This window comes from Entelurus aequoreus, linkage group LG08 (assembly GCF_033978785.1).
Source record: "Entelurus aequoreus isolate RoL-2023_Sb linkage group LG08, RoL_Eaeq_v1.1, whole genome shotgun sequence".
NCBI classification, from domain to species: Eukaryota; Metazoa; Chordata; class Actinopteri; order Syngnathiformes; family Syngnathidae; genus Entelurus; species Entelurus aequoreus.
Window position 1 is genome coordinate 35,102,103 of NC_084738.1, and position 24,101 is coordinate 35,126,203.

The 24,101-nt window shown below is 40.5% G+C and overlaps 1 protein-coding gene across 1 annotated transcript in view; it reads right to left on the reverse strand.

Annotated features, from left to right (window-relative positions):
* Positions 1-5,854: 5,854 nt before the first annotated feature.
* The window catches only part of rac3b (Rac family small GTPase 3b), a 30,864-nt gene continuing 12,617 nt past the window's right edge, over positions 5,855-24,101 (reverse strand). Inside the window, exons 3-6 of the mRNA XM_062056377.1 lie at positions 19,582-19,699; positions 17,058-17,120; positions 14,973-15,132; positions 5,855-9,395 (exon numbers count right to left, since the gene is read on the reverse strand). Of these exons, the coding sequence (XP_061912361.1) occupies positions 9,265-9,395; positions 14,973-15,132; positions 17,058-17,120; positions 19,582-19,699 (472 nt within the window). The 3' untranslated portion in view covers positions 5,855-9,264. The remainder of the gene's footprint in view (positions 9,396-14,972; positions 15,133-17,057; positions 17,121-19,581; positions 19,700-24,101) is intronic.

Sequence of the window (24,101 nt, forward strand, 5' to 3'; positions counted from 1 at the left end):
AAAATAGGAAGTGGAAAAACCACAAAATAAGAGTGCGAGACAGGAACTAAAACTACACACAGAAAAAATACCAAGAAACTCAGGATAAGGCATGATCTGATACAACAGATCATGACACATTCTCCCTTTTCCACCGCCACACTGTTTCTGTGAGCCTTGCCCAACATGAGCCTCTGCTCGTTTTACTAGCAATGTCACGACATGATGACAGCGCGCCGTCGTGTCTGCAAAATAAAGTACCAGAATTTTGGAACTGGTGTAGTACTGCTTTTAATTCATTAAAACCGTGGTACTTTATTAGTACTGGTATATCGTACGACGCTAGGTTAAACACATTTGACTTTTATTGTAAATCTCATAATGACATTGTTTGGCTTGGCGGCACTCCCTTTTCTGTGTCCAGACCGAGTCTTTATTTTTTCTATGGAGCCTTGACAGTAGCAATGGTTTCCAAAACATGTACAACACTTGATGTATATAAGTACTGATCATCAACGTTTGCATATGGGGTCTTTTCAAACCTAATAATTTCCACTGTATGCTATCATTTATGAGTCTTCCCCTAACAGCCGCAGACCCAACTGCTGGTTTGGGTCTAACAAGTAGAACAAAACACAGAAATGATCTGATAAAGTTAGGCTGACCATACGTCCTCTTTTCCCCGGACATGTCCTCTTTTGCGGGGGTGTCCGGGGTGTCCGGGCGGGGTTTCTTAAATGCCTCAAATGTCCGGCATTTTGAATTAGTGTTGCGTGTATTTTCAATGTACGTCCAGGGTTAAGTTAAGAAGGGGTTAAAAAAAACAACCTGAAGGTGCGCGCACGTAGCAACATTCGTGAGGGAGGGGCAGAGACACAGAGTGAGAGAGCTAGAGAGTGGAGACACTGGAGAGAGACATGAGAACAAGAAATGCCTAAACGTAAATGCAACTTCACGGATGATTTGCGGGAAAAGTATTCGAGTTTCCGTCCTGGCCATGACACATGGAAAGCAGAATGCACTGTGTGCAAAGCAGGAACGTATATATCTGTGGCAAATAAAGGGGCCAACGATCTACAAGCCCATATCGACACTACAAAGCACAAAACAGCTGTGCAGGGCGAGAGCTCGTCTGCTGTTTTTTGTTTAAATTTAATTAACTTATTTTGAGGCATTATTTATGTTTACATTATATACAAGAGGTTATTTTGAATATTTCTACCTCTGCACTTTTTTTTCCAAAACTGTGAATGTTACAGAATATAAGTGTGACTTATTTTGTTATACTGTCAAGCAGTGTTGGCGTTAACGCACTTTTTGTGTCTTTTTAACGTATTGAAATCAGAAAGGATGCAGATTATTATTATTTTTTTTTTTAAATTTTTACCATTTGTGGCCCACAGCTAATGTTTTAAAGGCCCACGGCACATTCTAAAAATACTATTAAAATTAACAAAAGCTTTAAAGGTGAAATGTAATTTAGAAAAAGTTGCAATGTTGACTAATAAAACAAAGCTGTTTTTTTTTCTTTCAAACGGTCATTGATATGTTATTATGAATTATTGACCTATCAAAGGTTCCGATTACTTCACATCAAATATTCCACTTTGAAAAATATTTTTGGGGGAAGATTTTGCATATTTTGTGTGTTTGCCATAAAAAACATAGTTTTGTTTGACAAAAAAGGGCGGAAAACAAACAAACAAAAAAAACAACGTAAAAAAAACTAAAACATTTTGAAATGAGGAATAGATCCGAAGTTGATGTAGACTCCAGAGATCTAAGCGTTAAATATAAAATGTATGTATGCCCTGGCACACCATTATCATCATTTCATGACCCAAGCAAAACACTTTTTACACTTTTGTACTGAAATAAATACACCTACAACTTATTAAATAAAAACATAGAAAAAACTAGCAGCAGTGGTAAAGTTGAGATCCATGAAGGAAAGAAGAAAGTGAATGAATGTTTATAACTGAATACATTTACATATGTATACACATTTGTTTTCTTTTGTATTATCTTTTTTAATGAATTAAGTGACGTTTATGACAACCTTTTTCCAAAACACAATATAGAATGTGAGATACAACAGGATAATGCATACATTTGTCATTTGTTTTCAAAACGCTTACAAAAAAGTGGGACCCAAAAAATGTACTGTGGGACCCCATTTTTATGACTTGATGGGGTCCCTGGGACCCCATTTTGAAAATTCCTAAAGCCAACACTGCTGTCAACAGAGGAGAAAAAATGCTTCATTTAAAAATATATATTATTTATAAAGCAAGTTCGAGTATCATTGGTAAATTTTCACCTAGTCCCGGCCTTGGCGTGCTGCCCACCTTGGCACGCATATATGTGTCCTCTTTTTGGGATTTCAGAATATGGTCAGTCTAGATAAAGTAACATCGATAATATTCACGTTTGAAGCAGCAAGACCCTTAGTAATGATCAATTCAAGAGTGTGGCCTCTGCTGTGGGTGCTGAATTAGGCCAAACATGTCAAGCTGAACTTTGAGCAAAAATTATTCTTGTTGTAAAAACATCACAAAACTGTTACGGCTATTGTAGCTCCTGACAGAAGCAACATGTATATTTGTTATATAATTTCATAGTTGGTGAGAATAAATAAATACATCCATAAATATAAGTTCATATTGTACATATAATGTGATTAAAATGTATTTCTTTGGGTTAATTCATGCAAGTTTTTGTTAACTTTATTTATGTTACAAACCCATGTAAATTGAGAGGGGAATATGTTTTTTTGTTCCGGTTTGGTCATGTTGTTGGGGGGACAAGTAATATGTGACGGAATTAAGGAAGCAGCATGAGACGACACGTGTTTGATGTGGAAGACCTTAATGGAGTCTCGGATTGAAAATAAACTTTATTCCTTTGGGAGTTTATTAGGCCAATGAGGTATGATTATTTATTATATGTATGTGAAATCAATGCGTTTTCCTATTTTGAATGTCAGACTAATTGTAAGTTATGTTTGCTTATTTTATTAGTTCTGAGGGCATTATATTTGGCATCGTTGGTAACGTGAAGAAGACGTGGCTGAAATAAATGTAAGCAAAACGAACGACTTGAGCCTTGATTAAGACCTCGGAGGGAGTAACAGCTATTCCTAATCACTACACAGGACTGTATAATCTCTGTGTCTCCTAAACTCAAAACTAATACAGTATTAATACAATTATTTTACGTCCTATGGTAACTACCTACTAAGGCGCCTCCTGGTGGCCTTGTTGTAACAAGACACCTGGGTTATTATTCCTTGGACTGGCCCCTACCTTCGTGAAGACTCGTTCAGCCATGAAGGTGTGTCTGGACCAGATGGAATAGTTTTTATCTCATGGAGTATAAGAAGAACAGATAATTTCCTTTCGGTTGAAGTTTGCTGATTGTGATTGAGACCAATGCTGTCATTTTTAGGGAGAAAAAAAAGAGGAACATTTCTATCAGCACGAAATGCTGCCAAGCAAACCCTGAATTTTTTTTTTTTAAATTAGGACTACATTTTCTGCAGTTGGGTGCATTTCTACAGTATGTTTTACCTTTAGATGTATTCTTATCTACCAACCTGTTTGACACATGTCCCATGTAATGTACCGCAGAATTTTTATTTTTTTTAGTAGATAATTTACTAACATTATTATAATTGAAAATGCAATGTCAAATTATATAACATGCATGCAAATAACTTAGAACAGCGTTTTTCAACCACTGTGCGTGCCGTGAGATAGTCTGGTGTGCCGTGGGAGATTATGTAATTTCACCTATTTGGGTTAAAAATATTCTTTGCAAACTAGTAATTTTTTTTGCCGTTGTTGAGTGTCGGTACTGTCTCGAGCTCGGCAGAGTAACCATGTAATACTCGACGACAGCGGGAGGCAGCGTGCAGGTAAAAGGGTATCTAATGCTTAAACCAAAAATCAACAAAAGGTGAGTGCCGCTAAGAAAAGGCATTGAAGCTTAGGGAAGACTATGCAAAACAAAACTAAAACTGAACTGGCTGCAAAGTAAACAAAAACAGAATGCTGGACGACAGCAAAGACTTACAGCGTGTGGAGCAGACGACGTCCACAAAATACATCCGAACATGACATGACAATCAACAATGTCACCACAAAGAAGGACGGCGACCACTTAAATAGTCTTGATTGCGAAAAACAGAGTAGATGTGGGAAATATCGCTTAAGGAAGACATGAAACTGCTACAGGAAAATACCAACAAAACAGGAAAAGCCACCAAAATAGGAGCGCAAGACAAGAACTAAAACACTACACACAGGAAGACACCAAAAAACTCCAAATAAGTCACGGTGTGATGTGACAGGTCGTGACAGTAATTAGAGACAAGAGCTATATTGACGCACGGTTGGTTGTGATTTGAATTCATATCCAACACTTGTGAGAACGACTTTTTATTGTCAATATCAGCTGCTGAGTTTCATTTTTAATGTTTTCTGCTGGTGGTGTGCCTTCAAAGAAAAAAATGTGCCTTGGCTCAAAAAAGGTTGAAAAACTAGTGATTTACAAAACATTTCCCATTTGGCAACTGTATCTTGTAGCCACTCCCCCGCGGGTAATATACTTCCGGTGTAGCAAACCTCTGTTTACGATCCGTCACGTCAAAAATATACCTTCTCGCTGGCTACTAATAAATGATCAATTCAAGAGTGGTTCAGATTGTAATCGTCCAAATATGTAAAGCAGCAAAGTGGACAGCCGTCAATGTTGAGGCTCGGAGTGCAAACAAAGGCGACAAGTAAACAAGTGAGATAGTAGATGGTTAACTAATTAGCGAGCTCGTTTTGGTGCTCCTGAAATCGCTTCCTCGTTCTGCAACTTAGTGCAGCTTTTAGGCAAAAAGCCCAGCAAGTACCCGCAGCTGAGGCAAGCGTTCAGCAAATTTTGTGTGGATCAGGGGTGTCAAACGTACGACCCGCGAACAGGTTTTATCCGGCCCGTGTGATGAGTTTGCCAAGTATAAAAATGAGCTGATTTGTTTTGTTTTTTTTGAACGAAACTGCTGTCTTAAATGTATCCACTGGATGTCACAATAGCAATTCTGTTAGGCAAGCAAACGGTTTATACCGGGGCCAAGCAAGAGGTACACAGTAAAGGGGGACTGTGGCTCCTCCTCCTCGACCCACATGAAACTTAAAACCTGCCGTTTTACGTCTTCCGCTTCGAACACATCGTCATTTGGCACCCTCATTGCCCAAAAATGTCTGTCGAACACGAGAAAAGTGAACTTAACCCTTTTGAATAGTTTTTACCTCCATTTTGTATGGTTTGTTGAGTTAGCACTGGATTGATACGTAGACATGACAGAGGAGGTATTTGATACCTAGAAGAGTTTACATGTTGTGTTTTTGTTCAATCTCAGAAAGACTGACTTAATCCTGGCTTTGTAGATACACTGAGACAAAGTCTAAGCTCATTGTTTTTTTGAAACTGCACCAATTTCCTCAGAATTTTTAACAAATCTGAAGTGTTTTGTCCAGAGGATGATTTGTGATTTGTACGTTTCCAGAATGTGCTTGTTCTATTTTTGGCCAAAGTAAAACAAAAATAACAACCTGAAGTTGCCTTTAGTTTTGAGTTATCATGCCATGATTTTACCATTGCGGCCCACTTGGGAATAGATTTTCCTCCATGCGGCCCCTGAGCTAAAATGAGTTTGACACCCCTGGTGTAGATCATATTTTGAAACGTGCATCTGTCTGAATTCAGACAACAGATGACCAAATTATTTCTAAATGTTTATAAGGATTTACTTAATTCCAGGCTTTTTGATGATTTTGCAAACAATGTTACGTCGTGTGTCAAATAAATGAAGACAAAAAGTCAGACGTACATATACATTTGCATTTAGTATTTCAAAAATTTAAACCACACAGACGTGAAGTAATTATAAAACAATAAAAAAAAAACAGACAGTTGGAACACGTATACAAGTCATCTTACATTACATACATACATACATGGCCAATGCATTTGAACCTCACCTAAGAATTACAGTGTGCCAAACAACCAGATAATGTCCATGCAGTAGAAATTAGGTGCTGCGTTTGTCAGCTACAGTACACTTCCACTCCTTCGTTAATCCTGACTACACGCCATTGTTCAACCACAGAGTTTGCTATGCCGACCAAAATAAACATGAGCAAAAAGTGAAGGAAGTGCTGCATCTGGCCACCAGAGAGTGACAGTCACATGGATGGATGGATTGAAATGTCAGCCGTTAAGAAATCATTTTAACACACAGTGACGCCCTGCAACCATACAGAAATGCATTTATTTTGTAAACGGTAACATTATTTCCACGGATGAAGATCAACCCTCATCAGAAAAACTTCAACATGGATCACTTTGCATCATTTTAGAGTACTAATAACCACATATTTACGTACATTAGAGGGGAACTGCGCTTTTTTTTAAAAAAATTTTGCCTATCGTTCACAATCATTATGAAAGACATGACGACAGATGGATTTTGTTTTAATGCAATCTAAATATTTTTTTAAAATTATCAAAAATCTGCTTACAATAGAGCCGATGTGAGCCGTTCAATTCTGCCTATAAAGCCCTTAAAAAACATCCAAACACCTCCATTGAGGTTTTATATACATGATGTAAGTATATATGTAATGTAGTGACAGGCACATTTATAACAACATTTAATATTTACGTATTTTGATAATTTTAAGAATGCGCGGCACATTAATTTAAAAAACACATCACATTTGCTTTTTTTCTACTTGATCACTGATTTCTGCTCACTGCAGACTGCAGCCAACAAACATAACACATCACTTACTGTACAAGGTCTGCTGTCATTATGATGCAGACTACTGGGATGTTCATATATTACTATTTAGGTGAAGAATGTCTCATAATCCTCACGAAGAAACGGGGTCGGGGGGGGGGGTGACGTGGAACAAGCGCTTTTCGTGTGGTTCTCGCCAGTTCCAGGTCCTAAATGGCCGTCAAAATGTCCCAACTTGTCGGATTATATCTTTAGCCATCTACTTTTCAGGTTAGAGGCATGATTTATGATCTACAATAAACTTACAGGGAGCAAGGAAGCGAGGAAACGGCAGACCACTCGATGATGTAAACATAGGGATAAACATAAGTTATCACAGCGCCACAATAAATAGTTTGTCTGCGTTAGCGCTTATAATAACAATATTACTAATACTTGGCTAATATTCAAGTCATGAAATGTAAATGGGGTATTGTTGGCGCTTTTTGAATGATTATTCATAAAATTTTATGGGCAGAATAATGGAGCTCCTATTGGCTGCGCTGTAAGCGGACTTTTATTTACTTTTATTTCATATTTAGAATGCATTAAAAAAAAACATCCGTCGTCATGTCATAGTGATTGTGAACGAAAAGCAAAATTCCAAAAAAGTGCAGTTTCCCTTTAATGTATTTGTAATGCATTCCTTGCCTCAGAAAGATTCTGTACATCAGTAGGTGTCAATGCCATTCCTGTTGACAGTTGTGTGTATTACTGCAGTACAATATGAAATAGTACAAAAACCGGTCACAAAAAACTTGGCTTAAAAACAATACTTTTTTGATGCAGTTACCCCAAATAATGAAACAATGTTTTTTTCCACACGCGCACACTGACAACATCAAAGCAATGATAGAATATTTGAAGACTCATGCAAACTCCTCCACCGTCAGAGGCAGAACTCAGGCAGCAAGGTTGTACGGCCCCCACGTTTGGCATGCTTGTCTGTCACATGTTCACAGTTCAGACACCCGAAAAACACTCGGGTAACAGCGGATGTTTGACAACAAACAACAAAACATCCATCAGGTAATTTGAGGATTTTTTTTTTAACTGGATCTGTCCAGTCAAAGGAGATTAAGTAAACAGCCCTCACAAAAGATTTTAGGTCACATTTTTGAATGCAAAGTTTAGTTGAAGAAAAGTTCCGGTTAATTTCACTAGTCTTTTGACCAAATATATTGGGAATAAATCCGGTTTATTCCAGTTATCCTTATCACTTTCATTTGTTAGTGCGATTAAATCAATGTGTGTAATAATCGATGAACTGCAATGAATGGAGGTTTGGGTAATGTACTATCAGCCAGCAAAGGACCATTGAATGCAATTTTTTCGTTGATGTTATTTTGACGTTACATTTGTCACATAAAGATACCGACTAAACTGATGGGACTAGTTAATTGCGTTGGTTCGAAGGTGTTGAAAATACAAACACTGTAAAAACTAACAACTAAAATAGTATCTGTCCCAACTTCATATGTTAAGTGCTAAAATCTGATATCTGTAATTACCGACAATGTGATTATTGATCACCAAACATATACAAATATACAGTAACTACAACAAACCAGAATCTTCCGTAGATTTAATCATTGTTTTATTATGTTATTTTATTTAGATTCCTGGAATTACTAACTTTACTGACCGATACACTAAATTATATTCATTTGTATTCCTCTTAATAAACATGGTCATTTGCACCCTCATTTTAACTTGGCGTTTCCATCAAGTCATTATGGTTAAACAGTTTTTCAGAATAGTTTTTTTTTGTGTTAATGAATATGCCTATCATAGCTACATTTTAATGAGTTTTTTCTCATGAAAATATGTCATTAACGTCACTCTGCTTAAATTTTACTGACTGGTTTACAAGTCATTTTTCGCATGCAGAGATTCCCAAAGCGATAGTAGGGAGTCAAAGTGGGTTGTGGGTGCCATAACCTCGTGTAAAACAGCTTTTTGACTCATGTTTCTCATAGTAAATTGATGCATTCTCTATTTTTCTTAAGTCTGGTCACCAAATTTCTCCTTTGGGTGTGATAAGATGGAAAACGTTTATAAAAACGAAGAGTTTCTCAGGGACCTTAAGACCTATTCACAGTTCACTCACTCGCGAGGCGACACTTCATTCATTCAAAAAGCAAGCGCACTGAGAAAGACAGGACTAAGCTGCTTAAGACGAGCAATAGAAACCAAAATCAGCCCTCATGGGAACTCGGTGTGGTTCTATGAGTAGAAAGTAAGTGTACAGTCAATGTCTTTTACCTTATTCAGTAATGTTATAACAATCAGAGGAGATATTGATCCTGTTGCCAATATTGCGTTGAAAAAACATCAATAGAAAGGAAGTGATCTCAGCAGTGCACACTCACGCAACCTAGTTTCCCCCCCCACCCCCCATCCTCTCAGAGATGTAGTGGGTGTTGTTGACATGTTTCAGCAGCGTCTTCCTCATCTCAGAACATGGTGCACCTCTTTCCCCTCTTCTTCACAGGTGGAGGGCAGAGCACAGCTCGAATGGCCTCGTCGAACACCGTCTTCAGGCCTCGCTGGGTCAGTGCTGAACACTCAAGGTACTTCACAGCCCCTAAGGAGCAAGGAGAGAGCAAGCTCAGAGACATGTTTCCCAAAAGTTATTATTTTCTAAACCTAATTCCTCCCGAACATGGGCGTGCCTTCAATCTTTATTCCTATTTGAACTTTACCCATAATGTACCATTTTTGCAACAATAAAAAAAAAACTCAGATACAAGACAGCAGATGTCTGAATGGTTAAACATCTCTGGTACCTAATTTTTCTGTATTATGTTCCAAAAGACCTGTTGAAAATCAAATGGTAGAAAAATCTGAACAATTGTTCCCATGGTTCCCACGCTCCCAATGTAAATCCAATGAATCCATTCCAGAGACACAAAAATGTTAAGACAAAACCCTTTATATCGAGATCAATTAGTTTTACACACAGAAAATGATGCAAAATGTGTTCAAGTCAAATGAGCTGACTTTCGGTAAAGAAAATATAAACACTAGAACAGGGGTCACCAACGCGGTGCCTGCGGGCACCAGGTAGCCCGTAAGGACCAGATGAGTAGCCCGCTGGCCTGTTCTAAAAATAGCTCAAATAGCAGCACTTACCAGTGAGCTGCCTCTATTTTTTAAATTGTATTTATTTACTACCAAGCTGGTCTCGCTTTGCTCGACATTTTTAATTCTAAGAGAGACAAAACTCAAATAGAATTTGAAAATCCAAGAAAATATTTTAAAGACTTAGTCTTCACTAACTGACAAAGAAACAGATAACAGATTTGGTGTCCAGTTCAAAGTGTGACATGATTTATTTAAAAATTTGAGAGTTGACTTTTATATTTTACATGAGTTATTATTTGTACAAACATGGTGCAAAGTAATTGATGATTTGTTAAAAAATGTTAGTGGCTAGCTAGTTAAAATGGGATATTGAGATTTCACAAGACTGTCTTAGAAGTGATCATTTGAAAATGTTCAATTTGAAAAATGTGCACTTAGAGAAAATATAAAAATAATGTGTTGCATACTGATATTTATCTGTTTCTATATATATTCATTGTGAGAAATCATTAAGATGATCAGCGTTTCCACAAAGATAAATATCATTAATTATTAATAATAACATAGAGTTAAAGGTAAATTGAGCAAATTGGCTATTTCTGGAAATGTATTTAAGTGTGTATCAAACTGCTAGCCCTTCGCATTAATCATTACCCAAGAAGTAGCTCTTGGTTTCAAAAAGGTTGGTGACCCCTGCACTAGAACATCTTATTCTCCCTAAGTCGGTAGTTTAAAAATATGTGATTCAAAAATCTAAAATGTTTTTTTTAAGCATACAGTAGTTGCATACACCATAACGGCGTGACGGCAGTGCAAGATGGCAGTGGCGTGTTGTTGTGTGCGTTATCACAGCAAAAGTAGCGTTTCCCTCCAGGGAAAGTCAGACTTTTAAAAAAAGCGGCTTTAAAACTAACAGCGAGGTGAACACAATTAAATTATCGTTATTAATAAATTTAGAATTTGCTAGTATTTTTGTAAATCAGATGTCATAGTAAATGTGTGGTATTTATAGGTAAACACACGTGAACAATTTCATTTGGCATACAATTGTTTTAACAAAATTAAATGGTTATTCACAATAAATAAACAAAAACAAGAACTACTGCTGGATCTCATTTAAATCATTTGGGTTTCGCCCTCAGAGCCTTCTTGTAATTTAGAGATTTACTCTGTGACTTTGTAAACAATAACAAAATGAACCACAACATGATTATGTAATAATAAGAGTAAGAACCAAAAAATTTAAATATTGATCTAATCACTATAGTATCATTTATATACTGATACTACACGAGCTATCGATAGCATCAACCACTAGATTGATCACCCCTACATTACATTGAAGTTTTACCGGTTAGCTTCTTGTGTCGTCCTGCTTGAAGTGTGTGTGTGTAGCATGCGTGGGCACTCCTTTTCCTCTAATAGTACATGAAAGATTTTTATTATATTTTATTTTCCGCCCATGATGATGAGGACTAGTATCTTAAAAGTGGCTTAGCATTGTGGATGGACGATGTGTGTGTTGCAGTTTTGTTAGTTAGTGGTTTTGTTGCTGATGTTATTTTGGTGTAGTTACGGCCGATGGTAATCAGTTTTGCTCAATAAAATAATTGTTGATGTACTGCACCTCTTCCCTAAAACATCTCGGCTGACGTCGTTATTCTTTTATCTGTTTATTTGTTTAGAGTTTAAATTGGATTGGGTTTTTGTGAGCTGCACAGATTTTCCGTTTGTGGAGGACAAGGGAGCAGTGCGCAATTGTACAGGCGCGCACCTTGGAGGGAACATTTGTGTGGATCAAACCATTTTTTCAGAAGGGGCCAGGGAGCTTATTGAAATAATTAAAATCATAATAATGCATGACTTGTGTCTTTGTTTTAATTCAGATTAATTTATATGAATATAACCGTTATTATTATATGGCTACAAACGGCGCCCAGTGAAGGATGGTGTAGCAATATTGTTGTCCGGGTGGAAATCGGCAGAAATTCGTGAGAAAGGTGGGCCCAGGAGATTTTCGGGAGGGGCACTGAAATTGTGGACTCTCCCGGAAAAATCGGGAAGGTTGGCAAGTATGGTAACAATGAATAGCAAAATGTAATTGTGCCTCCCTGAGCTTGAGTACAATCTTTAGCCTATCAAACACTGGGACGGAGCTACGGTAAAGATCGGCTTAGCCAATCAGTTAAACGTATCAGCCCCTGATCCGATCCCCATAATCGGGACAACTTTAATCGTAAATCATGACTGGCAAGATTGCTCCATAAATCTAAATCTCCTGCTGTTTAAAAAAAAAAGTTTCAAATCATGAAAAGTTATGACTTGGAGTCTTCTAAGTTGCACAAAAAATGTTGTAACGTTGCTTTTTGATCCTTCAAAGTCGGCTCTTCCTATCATTGTGAAAGAGAATTCCCCAGATGGCATCAGCGAGGAGTTCGAAATCCTAGCAGGGGTGCGGCAGAGAGGCACTCATGCCCCCTTTCTCTTTATCATAGTGCTGGACTACGCGCTCAGGAAAGCGGGAGCAGGAGCTTGGCTTCACAGTTACACCAAGGAAGTCTAAAAGAAACCCTGCTGTAGCCCTGGCAGACCTAGACTACACAGATGACATCTGCCTGATGTCTGACCGCGTGGAGCAGGCACAGGAACTCCTGAACAGAGTGGAGGTGGAATGTGCTATGGTTGGCCTCAGATTGAATGCAAAGAAGACTGAGGTAATCACCTATAACATCCACATGGACCACACACCAATTTCAACATCAGATGGCAACGCTCTGCGAGGTCAATGACGTCAAAGACTTGGGTTCCTGGATGATCTCCACAGAACGGGACCTTTAGGTAAGGAAGGCGCAAGCATGGAGGGCCCTGAACGGTATGCCAAGAGTGTAGTGCTCAAATCACCCCCGACACATAAAGCTGAGCCTATTCCACGCCACTGTGTAGTCTGTCCTCCTGTATGGCTGTGAAACCTGGACCCTGACGGACACACTGCAGAAGTCCCTAGATGGGTGCTACACCAAAATGCTACGAGGTGTTCTGAATGTGGATCAGAACATACACAACACCAACGAGGACCTATACGGGCAACTGCCGAGGCAACTGATGAGGTAGGCCGGCCACTGCCACAGACATTGAGAGCTCCCGACCAGCAGGCTGGTCCTATGGGAACCAACGCATGGGCATTGATCGCGAGGACGTCCCGTGCTAATGTACGTGGACATTCTGAAGAAAGATGCGGGAGCTGAAAGCTCTTTGGAGAACTGTATGGAGAACTGGAAGGATTGGAGACTCCGATGGAAGCTCGTCTGCATACGACAGAGAGAATTCACCAAGCGTTGGATTATTCATCCACTAATAGGGAACGTGAGCTGGGTTTAGATCCTCGTTTGCATTAACACATCATCAGTAGGGTAAAACTAACCTGTCGCATGACGGTCTAAACCCAGCTCACCTTCCCTATTAGTGGGTGAACAATCCAACACTTGGTGAATTCTGCTTCACAATGATAGGAAGAGTTGACATCGAAGGATCAAAAAGCGACGTCGCTTCAATCTAATTTAATAGGTAAAGTAAATAATTTAATAGGTAAAGTAAATAAATAATTTTTGAAGTCTTGCAACGGGTGCTGACGCGTGACTCACTTGACTTGCAGTTATCTTCCAAAAGCCTAGAGGGCAGTGTTTTCCTGAGTGAGCAACCACAACTCTTGCTGACTAGCTACAGTATTAGCTTCCTGTGTGTAGTAGTAAGAATGGCGACTGATCAACCTGCACATCGTTGTTGGAGCTGGAACTAATCATTTTGAAACAACGGTCACTTTTATTGTCCATATTGCTCTGAAACCAAAGAAGTCTTTGGCAAAGGTGGGCTGTGCGACCCCCGAAAGAGTCGAGGCAGAGGACGGGCGGGAAGAAAAACATGGAAATGATGTACTAAAAAAGTAAACCAACCATATCCTAAAAGTGATTAAAAAACTAGACTAATAAATCTCAACAGCATACTGAATCTTGATATCGTTAAATATTGTTGGAAACCAAACGTTGCTGAACAACAGGGAAATTTAGCTAAACAATGAACATATGAACATCACACCATTAAAACAACTACAAACATGATTTGTACATGACAATTAAATATTTGTAGCAGAAAATCAACTGCAAAAACTAAACATATCCTTTTTCTCATTAGCATCACGATCACAGCAATACGACACTCGTTAATGTCAATCAAATACGGTACTTACCGAAGCACGGTAAACCCAATATTGTCTTACACGGATTAATGCTTAATTTGTGGACCCCTTTCAGATGTAAAAACATGATGTGCCTCCACTCTTTTCTTCTTTAAATCCTTGTGTCAAGGAAGTGCGGTCGAAATGTAACTTGGAACAGTCGACTTCGGTGATGATGAATGGTTTAAATCTTTAGATAAATATTTATTTAGGACTGAATAAATCCACTTCATCCCATTTTAATATTTTTTCATGACAGCTTGTATATTTGCCTCTAAATCTAAATCTCAAAATACGCCGAAATCTGCCCCGTTGCATGTAAATAAACAGTGGCTTAATTGGACACCCGGAAGTGCCCATAGGTCACATGATTGCAACCCAGCAATTTCAGCCTTTAGAGTGAGCCGTATAATAATAATAATATTAATAATAATAAAAGTGGATACGATTTATACAATGCTTTTCTAGACACTCAAAAGTACAGAGAGAAGTGGGAAGCCATCATTAATTCCCTCCACACAGCTGCCCTGGGGTAGACTGACGGCTGCCAATTTGCGCCTACGACCCCTCTGACCACCACCAAGCCTTCTTACACATTTATACTCCTGGGTGAAGTGTCTTGCCCAAGGACACAATAGCTGTGACTAGGATGGTGGAAGCTGGATTCGAACCAGGAACCCTCAAGTTGCTGGATGGCTGCTCTACCATCTGAGCCTCACCGCCCCCCGTAGGTCAAAAATAGACATTTTTATGAGCATATCTCACTCTCGAGTTTTCGCTTTCGCAGATGACCATAGAATGTAAACCCCGCCTGTTCCCGTTAACGTTTGGCACACGTAACCTCACCAATCTCTCTTGCCATGGCCAGACCCTGAGGGTAGGTGATGGGGGAGAGCTTCTTGTCCCGCAGCCTCTCAATGGTGTCCTTGTCATCTCGCAGATCCAGCTTGGTGCCCACCAGAATGATGGGTGTGTTGGGGCAGTGGTGTCTCACTTCAGGGTACCACTGATGCCCACAAACAAATACATGCAGACACCCGCAAAAATGCATATATGAGAGAAAAAAGAACAGTTAGTTTCCTACAGAGGCAGGATGTTGAACACCTTTTCATGATTACCCTAAGGTGTGTTTGAAATGGCTACTTAAAGAATGTTAGGGATATTCAACTTTCAAGTGAACTTTCATGATGAAGCTAACATGTAGGGGTTGTCCCGATACCAATAATTACGGTACCAAAATGTATTTCGATATTTTTCAAAATGAAGAGGACCACAAACAAGATGTCAATATTGACTTTAATTTAACAAAAAATCTTATGATTTATAAAAATATGTTTCTTATTGCAATCAAAGGAAAAAATGTTGGCATTAAATAACATTGAACATACTAGACACCTTGTCTTTTAGTAGTAAGTTAGCAAACAAAGGGTCTTAATTGACTGCTGACATATGCAGTAACATATTGTGTCATTTCCCATTCTATTATTTTGTCAAAATTATGAGGGACAAGCGGTAAAAATGTATTATTAATCTACTTGTTCATTACCTGTCTGGTTACTTTCTGTTTTAACATTTTCTACCTACATGTCGGTTAAAATGTAATAATCTCTTATCCGTCTGTTGTTTGGATACTTTACTTAAGTTTTGGGTGATACTACAATTTCCTGAGTTAATAAACAATAACAAATGACAGAAAATGTTGACATAATAAAAAATACAGATGTAATCATTGTAGTATTGACTATATACGGCTCTTGTACTTGGTATCGTTACAGCCGTTGTTTGTATACGGCATTTATTTACATTCTGGAGCGCTAGCTTGCTGTTAGCTTTTAGCTGTCGTATCCTCCTATGGTGTGCAGTGAAGCATGTTTGGCTATTCTTCGTCCTGCATGGATTATATTTGTAAGCAAAATAGTTTATTTGTTGCCATAGAGGCGAGGATTAGCGATTCAGAAGTAGCTAAAACACTGAAGTGCGGATGGACACTAGCCATGTTTAAAACATCTCTTCCAGAGCGGCACTTTGGTGTGAAAAGCTTCACCTTTATCTTTGGTTTTCAAACCAAAATACGTCCATTATGTCTCCACAATTTTTCTGCTTGTAAATACACCGTGCGTATGCGTTGCCTATCCTGTGCCTTTTGCTCGCTTTACCAGTAATGTCACAACTTCACAACAGCACGCCGTCATGACTGGGGAAAATAAAGTACATGTATTTTTCAGAAGCAGTATAATACTGTTTATAACTCATTAGTACCATGGTACTTTATTAGTACAGGTATACCATACAACCCTAGTACAGTGTAAAATCTACATGTGAATTTAATTTGATCTTGACCTAAACATCCAACTGGCAAAATTCGAACTCCGAGTGTCATCAGCAGGTTGCAACAAGGATACAGAGAGACTGCAATTTGTGCAGTTGGACATGTGCATTCATATGTTTAGAGAAGGTCAAATTCAGTTCACCTGTAAAGGGTAGAGTACATTTTAGGTTCATCCAGAAATTTCACTCAAAAGCCGAATATTCCCCAAGTCTTTTTTAGTTTCGATGTTTGAGCGCAGACCCCTCAGGCAACTTCCAGCAGCATCACATGACCAGGATCATGCACACTCTACACAGCGAGCTTGGAGCCTCGCAAGAGTGTGATTTCAAATGAAAGCGTCTCATGATGCTCAGCAGATGAAACCCCAATGGGCTGTCACGCTCGCTCTGCAGAGTGTCTGACCTCGTCTTGCAACCCTATGTCTGCCCCACAGGGGAACAGTTCAAATCCAGGGGTTGTAAGGCGAGGCCTGGACAGTTGGGGAGGGAGTATGATAAAATGAGCCAGGTGGAGCTAAAGATGTGCCTCGTTGTGGTCAGACTCGGCATGGATGGGAACCAAAGAGGGAGGAGGGAAGTTGGGCGTTCAGTCAGCGTACTGACCTTAGCTCGGACGTTCTCAAAGGAGGCCGGACTGACCAGGGAGAAGCATATCAAGAACACATCCTGGGAGAGAACCAGAGAGATGGCTCCTTGAGTGCAACATCAGTGTGTGTGGAGCCTCAAAGTGGAAACAGTTGGATCTACTCTGACAAAAAAGATTTCATCCTAAAGTGCCTAGTAATTATTAGACTACTGACAAACAATGATAATTTCTTTGTGTGACTTTTTTAATGATTTCCAGTCATAACCTAAGATGCCAATGTTTTGTTCAAAAAAGCTCAACCCAGTGGTTCTAAACTGGTATGGCTTTTTAGTTGGTCTCTTTGTCCTAACCAAATTCATGGAATTTGTATATGTTGCACAAATTTTAATATATTGATATGCAAAAATAAAGGCTCACAAAATGTTTTATGTCTACTAAAAAGAGCTGTTCAAAAGACTTGACCTGTTCAGGAACGTCAGATCTTTACCAGGCAAAGACTCAGGACCAACTACCCACCGGTTGCCTAGATTGACCTACATTGGATTGGTACAAAAACGTATCAGTGCCCGAAGACACATTTTATTTGTTTTTCTGTATGCGACACCCGATGAACAAAGTTTGGACATGAAATGATAAAACTAGGAATGGGTATCGCATTTCGTATTTTTATAGGCAACTAAATTCCATCCGCAATGCCCGGTATCGATTTGCGTAAAATCAAATGGTGCCATTTTTTGATATTTATGTTCCACATGACGTCAGGTTTGGTTGCATACTTGGCCGGCTTAAACACTTGGCGGGCAAGAAAACACTCAATCAGCACTCAGAGCGGCCTCAGCCGGGCTGCCTTGAGGGAGTGTTACAATTTTCCATGCCAACAAAGCAAGTATGCTTGATAGAAAACATTCAAATTGCAATCAGGCTCCACATTTCAAAATGCGCTAGCTCAATGCTGGATTTGTCATTGGATTGGATTGGATTTGCCATAGATATGCTACTGATTAGCATTAGCAATTTTACATGGAGATTTCAAAACCAACAAATTTGGTAATGACACAACTAAGATGCACTTTACAATCAAACAGCAGGTGTGTAATAAGTACCATCTCCACAGTATGAACACTTTTGAGGGTGTAACAAAGGATTAGATTCAGATTACTGGCAGGTAACGCACTGTGGCCCAGAGTCGTGTATAAAGAGAATATGGATTTCAGGCGATCTCAATGATTGGTCAAAAGGCACTATTTACTATTATAGCGCCATCAGGTGTGTGTTAAAGTGCCCGTTGGTCACTAAACACTGCATGATTGTAGCAGCAGAGTACGTCAAATACAGCCGCAGAATAATACTTTCACTAAATAAAAGCATGTTTTATTCTAAGTTTATGATCTGGAGTCTGTTTAGAACTATATATAGACATTTTATTTTGGGTTATTTCGTCAGTAAAACTAATGTCAAAACGACAGCATTTGTATATATCTGGGCACGGCCGCACACATCCTTGGTAGCAGTCATGGCGGCGCCTGTTGCTTCATACTCTCTTTTCACACGACTCCGCTGTAGCCTGTACACTATTGCCATTTAACGTCTTGGAATTGCAACTGCATGCAATGTCTACCATACAACACTTACAAAGGAGACTTAGAAGTGGACGAAATCAAGATATAGCAACTGGACAGCATAGTTATTATAAGCTCACTATTAAATGTTGGATAGAAAATTAACAAACAAACAAGATTAATATTTCTTAACACATGACAACACAAAGGTACCAAAAATTGGTGTTGTTGAGTATCGGTGTTGATTCCCAGGTACTGGGAATTGGTATCCAATAGATTAAAATGTGACAGGTGCATATCACAAGCTAAAACCAATCCAATGAAGGTCAATGTATGCTAAGCTATCTAAACAAAACATCCAAATTTTAGCTTTGTGTTCCAGGTAAAATTGGAAATTAGTGTAATATCTAATTATCTCATTAATTGTATTTTTAAATTATTATTTTTTTTACAAAACAAGCTGCAGTGATACAAATGCCCACAATCCATATTTGGGACAACACTTGCCTTTAAATACTCAGAATTCCAAACTTGAATGCGTGTTACATCGCAACTAATTCAGTTTAATTCGTTTATATCTGAGATATTTTCTAAAACGTATGATTGTGTTTTCCGCATTAAGCAGAACAAAGCAGGATGTGTGTCCATTTCAAGACATATGACTTACAGTCAGCAGTGTTATTGTTAGGATAAACCAGCAAACTAGGAGAGTCACCAAGTTGATGTTTCCAAAGCAGTTAAGAGATCTGTGTTGGTAAGTGGTAACTGCAGTGTAAAAGCATGACGCAGCAATCATTTGCTCGTGATTAGTACGTTTTCAAACCACTAAGGGAAAGGAATTGTTAACAAGATTGAAAAGCTTGTGAAATATCTCTAAAATCATCTTATGATATAATATCGACTGGCTGTTCAACGAGACTGTAGCTGGAGATTGTCTGGAAAGCTGTTCGGCTGGGTGGGAGGCGAGAGTGGATTTGAATACCGTCTGTGGGTAAGATAGTGGTCTGAGCCTATCGTAGTCCTCCTGTCCAGCTGTATCCCAAAGGCCCAGATTGACTGGCTTCCCATCCACCATAACATTGGCAGAGTAGTTGTCAAAGCTGTGGAAAGGATGAAGAAGTACTTGAGTAAAACTGGATTAGCTGATAGAATTTCTCGGAACAAATTTGTAACAAAATAGTAATGAGTAATAATTAATTATGAGTATAACTTTGATGAAATTAGTGAACATGTGGTGCTCTTGCCCAGTGAGCAAAAAGAGACGCTGTCCTGATAAATTTGAGCGGTCTGTGAGCAAGAAAGGTCGACACAGTGCGTACGGAAAAATATTGTCTATTGCCTGTGTACCGTATTTTTCGGACCATAGGGCACACCTGATCATAAGGTGCACTGCTGTTGAGCGAGTCTTTCCAGGTCTATTTTCATACAAAAGGCACACAGGATTATAAGGCGCAAAAAAGAGGTCATATTGTGATTTTTTTCTACATTTATTACACTTCCTTGTGGTCATCATTACATGTAATGGTAGTTATTTGGTCAAAATGTTGCATAGATTATGTTTTACAGACCCCAACAGAAAACCCGGCCTGGACTTCGTTAGGCAGTTCAGTGTGTGAAGCACTGTTCTGGGAACTACTGCAGCCGAACTGACGCCGAATGTATTGGTTCTCCATTCCTTTGGACAACGACATCAAGGCAGAGAGGGGGGCCCTGTTGCTTGGGCAACACAGGATTTCCATACACCTTGCTCAGGCTTCTTGTGCCCTGGAGAGGAAACTCCAGCTTCACTGTGCAGTGAAGGCACAACACGGGAGGTCAACAGTTATTGCTTATAAGCCCTTTCTCGTTTGGCGTAGGGATGGGCGCCAGGGGCTACCTCCGTCGGTGGGAGAGATGTTTCATCTTACTGGACAGCTACCTCCCGCCTCAAGCTGGGCAGCCCCCAGCCAATTAGGTGCTGTTCCGCCACAGCCTGCCTGCTTCTTTGGGTGCATGAAGCTAAGGGACTCTTCCTGACAAGTGGGCTGTAAATTTTGCACCAAGCAAAACAAATAAAACAAAGACTCCAGCACTACGTCTGGGATGCTGGAACGTCAGGACCATGGCCCCTCGGACTAACTGACAACCTGCTAGATATAAGCAACACCTGTAAGACTGCAGTCATTAACAACGAACTCCTGAAGCGACAAATAGACGTCTATACCCTTCAGGAAACCCGACTCCTCTCATCAGGCTCACTGAGAGAAAAAGATCACACCTTCTTCTGGCAGGAGAAGCCTCGGGTGAAACCAGAGAATACGGAGTTGGCTTTGCGGTCAAGAACGCTCTACTAGGAGCAATAGTACCACCTACAGGCGGCTCAGAGAGAATCTTAACCCTCTGCCTTAACACCACCATTGGACCGGTCCAGCTGGTGAGTGTGTACGCGCCAACACTTAGCTCTTCCCACGAAATAAAGGACACATTCTATGATGAGCTTGAGGCGACTGTGAGAAACATCCCCAAACAAGATCAGCTCTACTTGCTTTGTGACTTTAACGCAAGAGTTGGCTCAGATCACGACTCCTGGTCATCTTGCTTGGGTTACCATGGCATTGGTAGAATGGGCAGCGTCTCCTTGAGTTCTGCACATTTCACAATCTCTGTATCACTAACTCATACTTTTAGTCCAAACCCCGCCACAAAGTCTCCTGGAGACACCCAATATCTGGCCACTGGCACCAGTTGGACCTGATCATAACACGGCGCTCTGACCTCAGAAGTGTCTTCCAAACCCGTACCTTTCACAGTGCAGACTGTGACACCGATCATTCCCTCGTCTGCTGTAGAGTCAAACTGCAGACAAAAAATATCTACAGAGCCAAACCTAAAGGACCCCCCCATGTGGACAGCAGCAAAGCAGCCGATCCAACTAAAACTGCTTCCTTCAACCGTGACTTAGAGGAATCCCTCCACCAACTACCCCAGTGCTGCTCTGCCCAGCAGTACTAGGAAGTTTCAAGGAAGAAACTGCAGAATACCTCCCATCGCTGTGCTAACAGCTACTGGCTACAGCTTTGCAGCAACATCCAATCAGCCGCTGACTCCGGTAGCATCAAAGGCATGTACGACGGCATCAAAAAGGCGCATAGACCATCACACCACACAACTGTTCTGCTGAAATCGGCCCTGGGAGAAATCTTCACTGACCGCTCTAAACAACTCGACCGCTGGGTAGAATACTACTCCGAACTCTACGCCAGCGACAACACTGTCTCCGATGCAGCCCTCTGCCATGTTGAGAGTCAACCTGTAATGGAAGAACTGGACATGGAACCAACAACTGAGGAGCTAAGCAAAGCGATTGACAGCCTAGCATGCGGTAAATCACCTGGCAGTGACGGAATCGCAGCTGAAATCCTCAAGTGTGGAAAGCCTGCTCTCCTCAACAAACTTCACAAGCTCCTCTGTCTGTGCTGGAGTGAAGGTGCTATCCCACAGGACATGAGGGATGCTACCATCATAACCCTGTACAAGAATAAGGGAGACAGGAGTGATTGTAACAACTACCGTGGTATCTCTCTACTCAGCACTACCGGTGAACTCTTTGCCAGAGTTGCACTGAATAGACTCCAGGTTCTCGCTGAGAAAATATACCCAGAATCTAAGGCAGGGTTCAGAGCAGGAAGGTCTACCACTGACATGATTTTCTCTCTGAGACAGCTGCAGGAGAAGTGTAGAGAGCAGAGAAAACCACTCTACATGGCATTTATTGACCTAACAAAAGCTTTCGACCTTGTGAGCAGGAGTGGCCTCTTTCAGCTGGTTGAACGAATAGGCTGTCCCCCCAAACTTCTTTGCATCCTCCAGTCCTTCCACACCGACATGCCACACCATCCAGTTTGATGGGTCCACGTCAGACCCCTTCAAAATCTGCTGTGGTGTCAAGCACGGATGCGTGCTGGCACCCACCCTGTTTGGGATCTTCTTTTCCCTCCTCCTGCGCCAAGCATGTGGTACAGCAACTGAAGGAGTCTACCTTCACACAAGGACAGACGATAAACTATTCAACCTTGCCCGTCTGAAAGCCAAAACAAAGGTCAGGCCACTCGTCATCCGGGACATGCTGTTTGCTGACGACGTAGCAGTGGTAGCACACTCACAGGAGCACCTGCAAACCCTAATGGACCAGTTCACCAAAGCCTGTCGAGACTTCAGCCTGACCATCAGTCTGAGCAAAACCAAAACGATGAGACAGGAACCGAACCCCCCTCTATCACCATCAACAACTACACCCTGGAAGTCGTAAACACCTTCACCTACCTCGGTTCCGCCATCACCGACAGCCTGTCACTCGATGCCGAACTCAGTGACCGCATCGGAAAAGCTGCCTCAACTTTTGGGAAGCTTACAGCGAGAGTATGGGAAAACAGCAAGCTCACTAGCCACACTAAGGTGCAGGTGTACAGAGCCTGTGTCACCAGCACTCTACTGTACAGTAGGGAAACTTGGACCCTATATATAAGGGCGGCGGCTAAACATTTTCCATCTTGCCCCTACTGGGCATCACCTGGAGGGACAAACCAATCAGTCCTGGAGAGAGCACAGCTTCCCAGCATGTGCTCCCTACTGAGGCAGCGACGTCAACGCTGGCTGGGCCATGTCCGACGGATGGACGATGGGCCAATCCCAAAGGACATCCTCTATGATGAACTCACAACTGGCAAGAGGCAGATTGGCCGTCCCCAGCTGCGTTACAAGGACGTCTGCAAACAAGACCTCAAGTCTTTTGACATCAGCCCCGACAGCTGGGAAGATGCAGCCCAGGACCGTCTTCAGTGGCAGCAGGCACTCCGCAGCAGGCTGCTTAAGTCAGAAACCACCCTGGCCCAACACCACGAGGCTAAGAGGACAAAGAGAAAAAAACAGGGCTCTGCAACACCGGCAACATCTATGGGACCGGTCTGGATATGTGACATCTGCGGCCGGTAATGTCTCTCACGAATTGGCCTAAACAGCCACAGGAGACGCTGCGACAAGACCTGACTCCGAGGCACAGGAAATCAATGGTCTTCCGAGACTGCGATGCCGATGAATGAATATAAATATATATGTGTGTGTGTGGGTGTGTGTGTGTGTGTGTATACTAGGACTGTGAATCTTTTGATTTGATTCTTGGGGTTACCGATTCGATTCAGAATCGATTCTACATTCAAAACGATTCTCGATTCATAATAAATGCTTTTTGATAACATTGGGTGCTTGTTATGGTTAACAACACTCCTTCATAAAATAGACAAACAGCTATGATACATTTTTATATTACTTACTCTATGTACAGAAAATATGGCCATCTACATTAACAATATGATGATTTGCCTGGCTGGAAAGGACAGATTAAAAAAAAATAAAGGGAAAAGCGGTACAAAATGGATGGATGGATATAAATAATAATAATATATATTTTTAATCAATTAAGAATTGTTACAAATAACAATCGCGTAATTGGGTAGTATAATAATA